A 13534-nucleotide genomic window follows, 5' to 3' on the forward strand; every position below is an offset into this window, starting at 1 on the left:
TTTATTAGCATCACAAGGAGGCTTACATTAAACACTGCATTGAAGTTACTGTGAAAATCCCCCAGTCACCACACTCTGGCACCTGTTTGGGTACACTGAGGGAGAATTTAGCACGGCCAATGCACCGAACCAGCACGTCTTTCAGACTATGTGAGGAAACCGGAGTACCCGGAGGAAACCAGCGCAGACACAGGGAGAACGTGCAGATTCCATCCAAACAGTGACCCAAGTCAGGAATCGAACCTGGGTCCCTGGCACTGTGAGGCAGCAGTGCTAACCACTGTGCCACCGTGATTATTGGTTGCCAGCCAGCACTCAGTTGAGTGACTGATTTAACCTCTTCTTGTCAAGTCAGTGACAAGTCATCCAGGCAACTAAATCATGAACTAATATTCCTTTATTAACACTTGATGAAAACATGTTTAGAAGCGTCTTAATGCTGAAAATATGGCAGGTATCTACAAGAACTTACAATTATAACATATGCACCAACCAGGAGGTGCAAAGCTGCCTGAGATTAGTCCTTAGCCTTCACATGAATGCAGTAGAATGGCAATTTTGTCCAATCATAGGCAAATAGTGGCTGACAAATGAAATTAATATGTAAGGTTATGAATGGGGCAGGTGTGTTAGGTACCACTCCCAATGATGCTGCCATTGTAGGTTGTGTGGAGGATCTTGGGTGCAGTAGCATAGGGAGAGCATTTTCCAGTTAGCCACAAGACACCAGCTACGTCATGCCTCCAATGGATAACTATGCTGCTGCTAACCAGTAGTTTGACAACATGAAGTATGGGTACAAGAAATGAATTGGGGGTACAGATATATCTCTTTTTATTGCTCTTCAGATAAATAGAATTCTCCTGTGAGTTAGTCTGCCATTCAGTTTCAATGGGATATGCCAATTTCAGTCCACCAGGCACCAACTGAAATCCAACCCCTGGTCTGCACTGCCCAAAAAATAACTTTTTCATTTTCTTTTCAATAACAAAGCTCACACCGGAGGGAGAACAAACGTTCTTTGAGAGCAAATGGCTTTTATAAGGGTTGCCAAACACAGTTGTATTGCAGCATACAGATCCGAAACATATTGAGAAAGATTTTCAATGAAACAGAATTTCGCTGAGGTTCAGCGTTTATAGGAATCCAAGCAATTTGCATCCTTGCATTATATCAAAGGCATACATATCAACTGTTATCTCCCAAGAATCATAGAATCATAGAATCCCTATTGCACAAAAGGAGACCATTTGGCCCATAAAGCCTGCACTTACCACAATTCCACCCAGACCCTATCCCCGTAACACCACGTATTTACCCTGCTAGTCCCACTGACACTAAGGGGCAATTTAGCATGGCTAATCAACCTATCCCGCACACCTTTGAACTGTGGGAGGAAATCGGAGCACCCAGAGAAAACCCACACAGACATGGGAAGAACGTGCAAACTCCGCACAGATGGTCACCCAGGATTGAACCCAAGTCCCTGGCACTGTGAGGCAGCAGTGCTAACCACTGAGCCACCATGCTGCCCAGGAATCATGTTCAGGAAGTAATCTGAGGGTTGCAATTCTACTCTTGTCTCACTGGGCCACAAATGGGGGAATACGGACGAGGCAGCTAAATGGAGGTGATTTTAACCGAATACACTTGGCTAGAAGGCATAGCGTTGGGTGGAATGCCAGTTTTACACCCCACCCAATATTAGCTTCAATGGAGAGTAGAATTGGGCATACGACCAGCTTTAGGCCCAATTTTGTCAGTTACCAATGGGCAGATTAAGATAAAATTGTCCCCAAAGTGTTCAAATTCTCACTCAGATTAAAATTCTACATAATTCTCTCTGATTCTGTTACTCTGTTCATTTATTCAGTAGTCCATTCACCAGGATAATGTGTGCTTAGGTGGTAAACCTCAGGTGTAGGAGGTGCTATAGGCGATCAACCAGGAAATTACTTCCTTCTTAATCTTCACCAGTCGGTGTGTGTTTCAATCATGCTCCTGAGGTCAATTTCCCTTTGCATAGTCAATGTCACACGTCATGGCCACTGAATCGATATGGATTGTATTCTTGCATCCAGAACAGGAAGTGCCTTGTCAATTCCTCTGATCTGAATGTACTTGTGTGATCGTTCACTGAATGTGATTGAATGAAAATCGCCAAAGCCACACATCTTTAAGCCTTCCCATCCTCCCAACATTGCTACCAGCCCCGCTGCTGCTCTCTCACAGGGCTGGTAAATGGGTCAATGGTACAAGAATGAGGGAAGTACTTAAACTGAAATTGGAAGCTTGAGTAATCACCAGCAAAGAGACTGAAATACATCAGCACCAAGGGATAATTGCAATACTTAGCTAGGACAAAGGGTAAACAGCAAGCAGGTTTTAGTTACATTGCAGTGATATAGTCAGTGTGCCACTTGAGGATGAATACTCTTGATGATCCAAGTAGCAGAAAGCTTCAGGGTTCTTTACAATTTACACAAGTTAAACAAACATCAATGAAACTGCCAGGGAAAAGAAAAGTCTATGTCAGAAAACCCAAGAACAAAAAGTGTTTTCGATGAAAGTAGGTCTGTAGTTATTCAACATGTGACAAATCATGTTAATATCATGATTTCGGATGGTTCATCAGAACTCACAAAAAGATTTTGTGACCAATGTAAGTGGAAGAATGCTGTAGTCAGTAAATCTATAAACTTGACACGCGATGTTACCTAAACTAGAACCAGATCACTCGTTAACCCTTCACCCCGACTCCTTATCAAAGATCCTTCTGGGGATTTGCCACCCACATGTAGCAGGTTATTGAATACTTGAATTTGCCACACTTGAACAATCTTGCATGACCCAGTCAACATTATATTATCCTTTACACAACCAACCATCCTTCAGATGGCCAGTGCATCTATGAATGAATGAATGCACTTCATTTGACAGTCAGAAATTCAGCAACAAAATCATGAACCAACATTTCTTGACTAACACATTTAATATAATAAAATTAGTAGCACTCTAAACTGTCTACATGAGCACGAAGCCGATTTCGCCGGCAAAACGGGGCCAGCAAGATTGCGAGAGGCAAGAAACTGGGCGCGAACCAGATTTTTCACCTCTTGCCTGATCTTACCGACTCGCCACGCCAATCGATGGTGGGACGAGCCAATAAGATCGCCCCCATAGTGTTCGTTCCTCTTTCCAATATTGATCTTGCCATGTGTTCCATGATACTACTGTTCAGAACCTATCCGTGACAAACAAGTGATACACTGGCATTGAACATCCCACTTTGGAAATCCCATTTCACAAATTATCCCTTTCTCCATTTTTGTAATTTGCCCCAGAGTTTGCACATTCTCCCCGTGTCTGCATGCGTTTCCTCCAGGTGCTCCGGTTTCCTCCCACAGTCCAAAGACGTGCAGGTTAGGTGGATTGGCTATGCTAAATTGTCCCTTCAGTGTAAGGGGACCAGCTGGGGTAAATGCATGGGGTTATGGGGATAGGGCCTGGGTGGGATTGTGGTCAGTGCAGACTCGATGGGCCAAATGGCCTCCTTCTGCAATGTAGGATTCTATGACTCTATGATTTACCCAAGTGACTCCAAATTAATGTATCTTTTTCCCTCTCCCAGGATAAAGAAATCACGAGATTTGTGCCTGGAGCACTTTTTCATAGAAATCATAGAAACCCTACAGTGCAGAAGGAGGCCATTCGGCCCATCGAGTCTGCACCGACCACAATCCCACCCAGGCCCTACCCCCACATATTTACCCACTAATCCCTCTCACCTACGTATCCCAGGACACTAAGGGGCAATTTAACATGGCCAATCAACCTAACCCGCACATCTTTGGACTGTGGGAGGAAACCGGAGCACCCGGAGGAAACCCACGCAGACACGAGGAGAATGTGCAAACTCCACACAGACAGTGACCCAAGCCAGGAATCGAACCCGGGACCCTGGAGCTGTGAAGCAGCAGTGCTAACCACTGTGCTACCGTGCCGCCCCACTTTTTACGGAAAGTTCTTCAACTTGTCTTAATTATTTTGGGCGCATAAGGCACTAGTAGCATGCTTTTAAAGGTTTTCAATCAAAAATATTTCACTTATTAAGGAGTTGACCAGTATATGCCAATTAAACTACTAAATGGTTCAATGTAGCTTTTCACAGTCATTTCCAGTGATTTTAAAATCAGGTTATTCAATTGTAGATTGGCTTGGGCACTTGTTAAAAAAACTTATTTTTAGTGATAAACCCATTTTCAGCTGGATTGATAAAACTGCACTAGGTCATCATTCTTCAATACATCAATGGATACTCTTTAATGAAAAAAAAGAAACTACTGCTTTCTGTTTCACCGCTCAATTGCACTGGTTCATTCAAAAGTTTACATTCGGAATTATGTCAATGAATTCATCAGGAATTGGAACTCAAGGATAATTAGAAAGAGTTTGAGGTTATTTTGGGTATTACTATGTCCCAAGCAAAAGGTCTAACACAAAATAAGGTGGATTGACCACGGTAAATTGCCCCTTAGTGTCCCAAGATGTGCACGTTAGCCATGTGGATTAGCCATGTGGATTAGCCATGGTAAATATGTGGGATTTTGGGGATGGAGCAGGAGGGAAGGCCTGGATAGGCTACTCTGTCAGAGAATTGGTACAGATTTGATGCACCGAATGGCCTCCTTCTGCCCTGTAGAGATTCTATGATAACATCTCTTATTTGTTTGAATCTCAATGTAAACTATCTTCTCCCATCTTGTTCAATCTATATATATTAATGATTTGGAAGAGGGAACTGAATGTATTATCTCCAAATGTGCAGATGATACAAAGTTGGGTGGGAGGGTGAGCTGTGAGGAGGATGCAGAGATGCTTCAGCGTGATTTGGACAGGCTGAGTGTGTGGGCATCTGCATGGCAGATGCAGTATAATGTGGATAAATGTGAGGTTATCCACTTTGGTAGCAATAATAGGAAGACAGATTATTACTTGAATGGGTATAAATTGAGAGAGTTGGATACTCAACAAGACCTTGGAGTCCTCGCGCATCAGCCGCTGAATGTAAGCACGTAGATACAGCAGGCAGTAAAGAAGGCAAATGGTATGTTAGCCTTCATAGCAAGAGGATTTGAGTACAGGGATAGGGATGTTTTGTTGCAATTGTATAGGGCGTTGGTGAGGTCACATCTGGAGTATTGTGTGCAGTTTTGGTGTCCTTATCTGATGAAGGGTGTCCTTGCTATAGAGGGAGTACAGCGAAGGTTTACCAGGCTGATTCCTGGGATGGCAGGTCTGTCATATGAGGAGAAACTAAGTCAGTTAGGATTATATTTATTGGAATTTAGAAGAGTGAGAGAGGATCTTATAGAAACTTTAAAATTCTAACAGAATTAGACTGGGTAGATTCAGAAAGAATATTCCCAATGGTGGGGGAGTCAGAATTAGGAGTTGTAGTTTGAGGGTAAGGGGTAAACCTTTTAGAACTGAGGTGAGGAGAAATTTCTTCACCCAGAGGGTGGTGAATATGTGGAATTCACTACCACAGAATGTAATTCAGGCCAAAACGTTATCTGATTTCAAGAAGAAATTAGATACAGCTCTTGGGGCTAAAGGGATCAAGGGATACAGGAGGAAGGGGGGAAATCAGGATATTGAATTTGATGATCAGCCACGATCAAGATGAATGGTGGAGCAACATGTGATTGGCTCTTAAAGCAATCATGCAACCACTTAAATACACAACAACTGAAGAAGCTCCTCTTTCTATGCACTCACCCCAGTGACTCTGGCGACTTACTGACAGGTTGAGAAACGGGTTCCATAGCTGGGAAATCTAGAATTGAGGACTGAAGAACTTATAATTGGCTACATAATAAGCTCATAATTACTTACCTGACAGATGAGGGCATTCCCCACTTTCCTACAATGCCACCTGGCGAAAAGCTGGAAGAAGGCAATGCCATGTCGGAATTTTTCGTCAGTATTCACGCAGGAAAAAGACAATGTTGTCGAGGAGAAAACTGAGATACAGGCTATTGGACTAGACGGGATTGAGGTTAATAAGGAGGAGGTGTTAGCAATTCTGGAAAGTGTGAAAATAGATAAGTCCCCTGGGAGACTAGGGAGGAGATTGCAGAGCCTTTGGCTTTGATCTTTATGTCGTCATTGTCTACAGGAATAGTGCCAGAAGACTGGAGGATAGCAAATGTTGTCCCCTTGTTTAAGAAGGGGAGTAGAGACAAACCTGGTAATTATAGACCAGTGAGCCTTACTTCTGTTGTGGGCAAAGTTTTGGAAAGGATTATAAGAGATAGGATTTATAATCATCTAGAAAGGAATAATTTGATTCGGGATAGTCGACACGGTTTTGTGAAGGGTAGGTCGTGCCTCACAAACCTTATTGAGTTCTTTGAGAAGGTGACCAAAGAGGTGGATGAGGGTAAAGCAGTTGATGTGGTGTATATGAATTTCAGTAAAGCGTTTGATAAGGTTCCCCATGGTAAGCTATTGCAGAAGATACGCAGGCATGGGATTGAGGGTGATTTAGCGGTTTGGATCAGGAATTGACTAGCTGTAAGAAGACGGAGGGTGGTGGTTGATGGGAAATGTTCATCCTGGAGTTCAGTTACTAGTGGTGTACCGCAAGGATCTGTTTTGGGCCACTGCTGTTTGTCATTTTTATAAATGACCTGGATGAGGGCGTAGAAGGATGGGTTAGTAAATTTGCGGATGACACTAAAGTCGGTGGAGTTGTGGACAGTGCAGAAGGTTGTTGCAGGTTACAGAGGGACATTGATAAGCTGCAGAGCTGGGTTGAGAGGTGGCTAATGGAGTTCAATGCGGAAAAGTGTGAGGTGATTTACTTTGGAAGGAGTAACAGGATTACAGAGTACTGGGCTAATGGTAAGATACTTGGTAGTGTGGATGAACAGAGAGATCTCGGTGTCCATGTGCATAGATCCCTGAAAGTTGGCACCCAGGTTGATAGGGTTGTTAAGAAGGTGTACGGAGTGTTAGCTTTTATTGGTAGAGGGATGGAGTTTCAGAGCCAGGAGGTCATGTTGCAGCTGTACAAAACTCTGGTGCGGCTGCACTTGGAGTATTGCGTACAGTTCTCGTTGCCGCATTACAGGAAGGATGTGGAAGCATTGGAAAGGGTGCAGAGGAGATTTACCAGGATGTTGCCTGGTATGGTGGGAAGGTCTTATGAGGAAAGGCTGAGGGACTTGAGGTTGTTTTCATTAGCGAGAACAAGGTTAAGAGGTGACTTAATAGAGGCATACAAGATGATCAGAGGATTAGACAGGGTGGATAGTGAGAGCCTTTTTCCTCGGATGGTGATAGCTAGCATGAGGGGACATAGCTTTAAATTGAGGGGTGATAGATATAGGACAGATGTCAGAGGTAGGTTCTTCACTCAGAGAGTAGTAAGGGCGTGGAATGCCCTGCCTGCAGCAGTAGTGGACTCGCCAACATTAAGGGCATTTAAATGGTCATTGGATAAACATATGGATGATATTGGAATAGTGTAGGTTAGATGGGCTTTAAATTGGTTTCACTGGTTGGCGCAACATCAAGGGCCGAAGGGCCTGTACTGCGTTGTAATGTTCTATGTGCTATGTTCTATCACGACTCAGCATCACTTTCCGGGACTCTCTCGGCCCGCTTGTCCCCAAAACCACCTTCGATGGCCTGAGTAGATTCTGCCCTTGGCATATTCTCTTTCCCAGACTACAGTCATCTCTCTGCCACTAATATTCTATAATGTGTCTCTAGGCGCACGCAGCAGCAACACAATATCTAGTCATTATTTGTTTCCTGTGGGGGTAGGAGGGGTGAGGTTGGTGAACTTACCTGATCATTATCTTCATTCTCTGTCTGCCAATCACCCCTCAACTCAGATCAGGCCAGTGTCATATAAGAAGTCACGGAACACATTCACATCCTTTTATTCTACAGTGCTATATTTAGACACATTATTTGTTTATGGTGCTATAAATACACTTCTAGATAAGCAGCTCAATGATAAAGAATAACATTAATCCGATCATTGTTGCTGTTTATGTCCAGGTGAAGAGTGTAAGCCGAGCCTTCCCTTAGTGTTATAATGATCCCAATCACAATGGTCTTTGGTACAATAGAACTTTTCTGTAATAAAAACATGAATTCAGTTTAACCATTGGGAACTGTTCATTATTATAGAAACATTGCAGTGGCCAAAATGTCCAGATGAACAGAAAAAGGCAAGAGACTCAACAAAGATTCCAATTCAAGTTACTATGAAGTAATTATCAGAGTGCCATTGGTGAGGCAGATTATTATTGTTATTGCTATCAGGTAATGGGTGTAATTATGTTATGATGAGACTACTCCTGGGGTTATCAACTTTCTGTATGTGGTTTGTCCCACAGTGCGATATGCAGAGAATGACAGTCGAAGAGCTGAAGAGACTTCTTTACGAGGCATTCTGTGAACATTTGTCAATGAAGGACATAGAAAATATAATCATGACAGAAGAAGCGGGCCATGTTGTAAACCCAGATGAATGTCCTGTTGACATTGACAGTAAGTCCAGTGTAACACGGCGCAGTGTGTCTGGCTTCCAGTAAATCGCTACTGCAGTCATAAATCCACCAAGTGCGACTGAATGGATGTCACTTTTTCTGATAAGATGTGATAAATGGAAGAATATTTTTTTTCCCAGCATTTTCTCGTTTTGAAATACTCAGCCGGGCTGGAAGCAGAGAATGAAACAAAGTTAATGGTCTGGATTTTTAACACCTGACCCACCAGAAATGGGGTGGGGTGGGGGGGGGGGGGGGGGGTCAGTAAGGCTTGGGAAACTCAGTAGTTGGGGTTGCCCGCACACATCCCAGTTTTAACTTCACCATGTGCATGCAATGTGACCAAATTGGTTCTCTACCCAGAACCCCACCTGATTGACAGGCTTCCAGTTCTGACAAAATGGCAGCAACCTGAAACAATGGCTGGAATTTTCCCATACTCTTTCAGTGTCAGGCTCTGACTGAAAGCCAGCTCTCCAGCTGCAGCGTCCAATTTCCACCCCAGATCTTGAACTTCCCTGAGTACAAAAAGGGGTGGGGGGAGAGTTTTCTCTATCACTCTGGTAGGGTGGGGCCACCTTTAAAGGGTGCCCTAATCAGATGCACGTATCGCTCAAAATCATCCTCACTAATTCTATTTCTCTTTCCAAGGATTCAGTCAGATCTGATGAGTACCACAAACTGAAGGGCCCCCATTCCCCCCACCCCCCCCCCCACCATGTAAACATTAGGACGCCCCTCATAAACATCAGGGACTAACCCCCTACACCAACCCCCTACCACAGCAGAAGTGATGGAGCTCCCCCATAATGCCAACACTGGGGCACTCCCAACATATCTCCCCCCTCTTCGCAGGCATCGGGCGACCCCCTAACTCCCACCTCCCTTGCAGGCATTGGGGTGACCAATCCCCCCCCCCCGCACCCACTGCAGTCTGGCAGCACACCCCTCCGCCCCCACTCACAGGCATCAGCCCCAACACATAAAAAGGGGAACCCCTCCCATGGGGCTGCCCTGGGGCGGCCCACTCCTGGCACTGCCTCCAGTACAGGTTGGCACTGTCAGCAACCTGGCAGTGCCAACCTGTGCCAGAGGGCACTGCTGAGGCATGTCCCTCTCTCCCGGAGGCTATACTTACATTTGCTACCCCGGGGAGGGGAAGGTGGGGGGAATCTCCTCGGCTGAATCTCGCTTTTCAAAACCTGTTGTAAACCACACCAACAGGACACATGTCACTCAAAATTGTCCTCCCTATTCTATTTCTCTCTCCAAGGATTCAGCCAGATCTGCTGAGTACCCCAACATTTTCTACTTCTATTTCAAATTTCCAGCATTTGCAATCTTTTGCTTCTGGATACTTTCCAAGTGACTTTGAGTACCACTTCAAACCATTAGAATGAGTACTTGCTCCATAAAGAACAGACAATAAGACTTACCTTGTCCCATTTTACAATTGCCTTGCTTCCTATAGGTGTCTTCCACACCATGCGGCATATGAGGGGAATAATTGGCTAATAGCCTTCTCCCCTGCCTTGGCTGAGCTGGGAACTATACAGGAGTAAGCTGCAGTAACTCCCATTCTGATCTGTCATCCCTCAATGTTGACAGCTTCACCTTGCTGGTCACATCACCCTCAGGCATGATTTAAGGTCAGCATGCGAAGTAATACAAGGCTATGCCCACTCCTTACTAGCCTGTAGAATAGTAGAATCATAGAATCTCTACAGTGCAGAAGGAGGCCATTCAGCCCATTGAGTCTGCACCAATCACAGTTCCACCCACGACCTATCCCAGTAACCCCACGTATTTATCCTTGCTAATCTCTCTGACACTAAGGGCAATTTAGCATGGCCAATCCACCTAACCCAGACATCTTTGGACTATGGGAGGAAACTGGAGCACCCGGAGGAAACCCACGCAGACACAGGGAGGACGTGCTAACTCCACACAGACAGTGATCTGAGGCCGGAATTGAACCCGGGTCCCTGGCGCTGTGAGGCAGCAGTGCTAACCACTGTGCCAGCACAGCGTTAACGGCATTGAGATGTTGCATGACCACACTGTTCTGAATAAGTAAGCTTTCAGATAAAATCTCACGTCCCAACAGTAGATTGTAGTATGTAGTAACAATAGAAAACCTCACTGTAGGAATTCTTAGTTGTGGGTTGGAATTGGTAAAGATCCTTTTTTCATTTTCCACTGATACTAAGTCGACAGTAGAAATGTCTTTTGAATCTCCCTGCCCCCCAGTGAGTGAAATTAACAGAATACCTAACATCTCCTTTCGAATATCAAGATAAATGAGGATTTGATGGAAGGATTGAGTTACATTATGTTGTCACTTAAACATTAAATCCAATTTTACCTGAAAGCTTGTTAACTTTGGAAAGTTGGTTCAAAAATAACTTAGTGAAACAATTCCAAACTTATAAAGTATCATAATTCAATGTAAGTCTCTACTTATGTCAACATAATTTAGATGGTCGGGGTCGGCCGGGGCGGGGGTGGGGGGGGGGGGGGGGGGGGGGGGGGGGAGGGGGGGGGTGGGGGAGTGGGGGGTGCGGAAACAGAGTCAGTATAACACTAAAAGCAAAATTGAAAATGATCCCTTGGCAGTCTTTAATGATACAATTCCTCAACATCTGAGTGATAAACTCTTCACTGCCCTAGATTTTATTTGTAATCTATATTTACATGGGTATAATGGTTTTTTTAAAAATTAAACACAATTTGTTTTTCCTGCAGAGTTTGTGGTAGGGAATGTACATTTATTGATTCCAGGGCAAGTGATAGTCCCTCTGGTGACAGGGTAGTATTGACTCTAGAATTACCCCTTCACTTGAAATGTAAAACACTCAGAGTACATTTGAACTTATATACGTGCACCATTATATATTAGTCAATAGCTAAGCATCTTTGTCCTGGTACATAATATACATTTAAAACATGGGCTGGAATTTTCTGGCCATTCACTCCCGCCGCTGCTGCAATCAAGGAGAGAGAATTTGGGACTCAGCCAGATCTGCATCCACTGCAGCGGGACCAGAGAATCCCGCTGGCGGGAACAGCCAGAAAATTCCAGCCATACTGTTAGGCAGGTGAATCTCCAACTGAAGACAGCCTGATGATTCACGACTGTTTTATTTCATAGAATAGAATAGAATCCCTACAGTACAGATAAAGGCCAAAAAGCCCATCGAGACTGCACCGACCACAATCCCACCCAGGTCCTATTCCTGTAGCCCCTTATATTTATCCTTCTAATGCCCTTGACACTAAAGGGAAATTTAGCATGGGCAATTCACCTAACCTGCACATCTTTGGACTCTGGGAGGAAACCCACGCAGACACGGGGAGAACGTGCAAATTCCACACAGAGATGGGAATTGAACCTGGGTCCCTGGTGCTGTGAGGCAGCAGTGCTAACCACTGCGCCACTGTTATTGTGAAACTATAGATCAGTACACACACAAGTTTCCACCCATCCCTTCCGGATCCTCTCCCCGTCCAGAAGCAAGCTTCGATTAGTATTGTCTGCTCTCTCAATTCACTCTGCAGCCGGTCCTGCTTAAATCTTAAAGGGAGTGGCATTTCTAACATTGTCACATACTTGAGTTCCAAGCAGAAAGCCATGGGCGGCACGGTGGCACAGTGGTTAGCACTGCTGCCTCACAGCGCCAGGGACCCGGATTCAGTTCCCAGCTTAGATGATTATCTGTGCAGAGTCTGCACGTTCTCCCTGGAGGGGGAATCTCCTCGGCTAAATCTTGCTTTTCAAAACCTGTTGTAAACCACACCAACAGGACCCGCGTCACTCAAAATCATCCTCACTCTTCTATTTCTCTCTCCAAAGATTCAGCCAGATCTGCTGAGTACCCCAACATTTTCTACCTCTATTTCAAATGTACCCGGTTTACTCCGGGTGCTCTGGTTTCCTCCCACAGTCTGAAAGACCTGCTGGTTAGCTGCATTTGCTATGTTAAATTCTCCCTCAGTGTACCCGAACAGGCGCCGGAGTGTGGCGACTAGGGGATTTTCACCGTAACATCATTGCAGTGTTAATCTAAGCCTACTTGTGACACTAATAATAAATAATTTTCAGTTGGCATTTGAAGTGACTTCCTCTTGCTGGACAGGTTTCATTCACTTCCCAGCTAGGCCTCTGGATAGAGCCCTGAGCAAAATGAAGGGGGTGCTGTTTTCAAGTGAATTCAGAGAACAAAACGATTTTTGTTTTTATCTGCAGCGTGCTCAACACAGCAGATCAAGCAGACGTGTGTAAGAAAGAGTCTCATCTGTGCGTTCGCTATAGCTTTCATCATCAGTGTAATGCTCATAGCAGCAAATCAGGTGCTGAGGAGTGGGATGAAATAAGGGCGCGGCAGCCTCACAATCAGCCCTCACCCCGGACAATTCCGAGAAACTGATAAGACAGCAGCCCAAATGCATGATAGTCCTCTTGATTTTGGAGTCCCTGAAGGAACATCCAGCCTACACAGGAATACAGGAAATTAGATGCATGATGATGCATGGATTCTCAAAATGCACGGTGATGTGACCCACTTTCATTCTGTGAAACTCTTTTACAATGTTGATGAACAGCACCCATAAGGATGTCACTAAGTGCGCTACTGACAGATGAAATCTACGGTATGCAGGACACTATTGCATAGGCATAGCCCTATAACGAAGACTGGAGGAGTTCCTATTTTGGCAGAGTGAATCCAAACAATGTTTGTCTAACGAGAGGGGAAAAAAACCCCAGACTGGTGAGTGAAAGGGTTCTGGATATTGTATTCTCATTTCCTCCGTAAGAAAAACAGTTATGGTGCCGGCTGTTTTTTTTTTGGGGTGGTCAGAATCTGAACTTTCCATGAACATCAAATGTACACCTTGCCCATTCCCTGTCTGTTTTTATTTAACAAAAAGTCAACAATCACTATTGTGTTAGTGTGAAAAGTGAA

At 44.5% G+C, this 13534-nt stretch overlaps 1 protein-coding gene across 2 annotated transcripts in view; it reads left to right on the forward strand.

Moving 5' to 3' along the window:
• The window catches only part of LOC144502767 (calcium-binding protein 7), a 63499-nt gene extending 50555 nt beyond the window's left edge, over window positions 1-12944 (forward strand). The window contains exons 4-5 of one of the 2 annotated variants that reach the window (XM_078227037.1): window positions 8418-8597; window positions 12840-12944. In XM_078227037.1, the coding sequence (XP_078083163.1) occupies window positions 8418-8597; window positions 12840-12944 (285 nt within the window). Of the gene's footprint in view, window positions 1-8417; window positions 8598-12816 lie in introns of both variants that reach the window. The other variant, XM_078227038.1, reaches the window with a different exon arrangement.
• The last annotated feature ends 590 nt before the right edge of the window (window positions 12945-13534 follow it).

Source organism: Mustelus asterias, chromosome 13 (genome assembly GCF_964213995.1).
Source record: "Mustelus asterias chromosome 13, sMusAst1.hap1.1, whole genome shotgun sequence".
Lineage (NCBI taxonomy): Eukaryota > Metazoa > Chordata > Chondrichthyes > Carcharhiniformes > Triakidae > Mustelus > Mustelus asterias.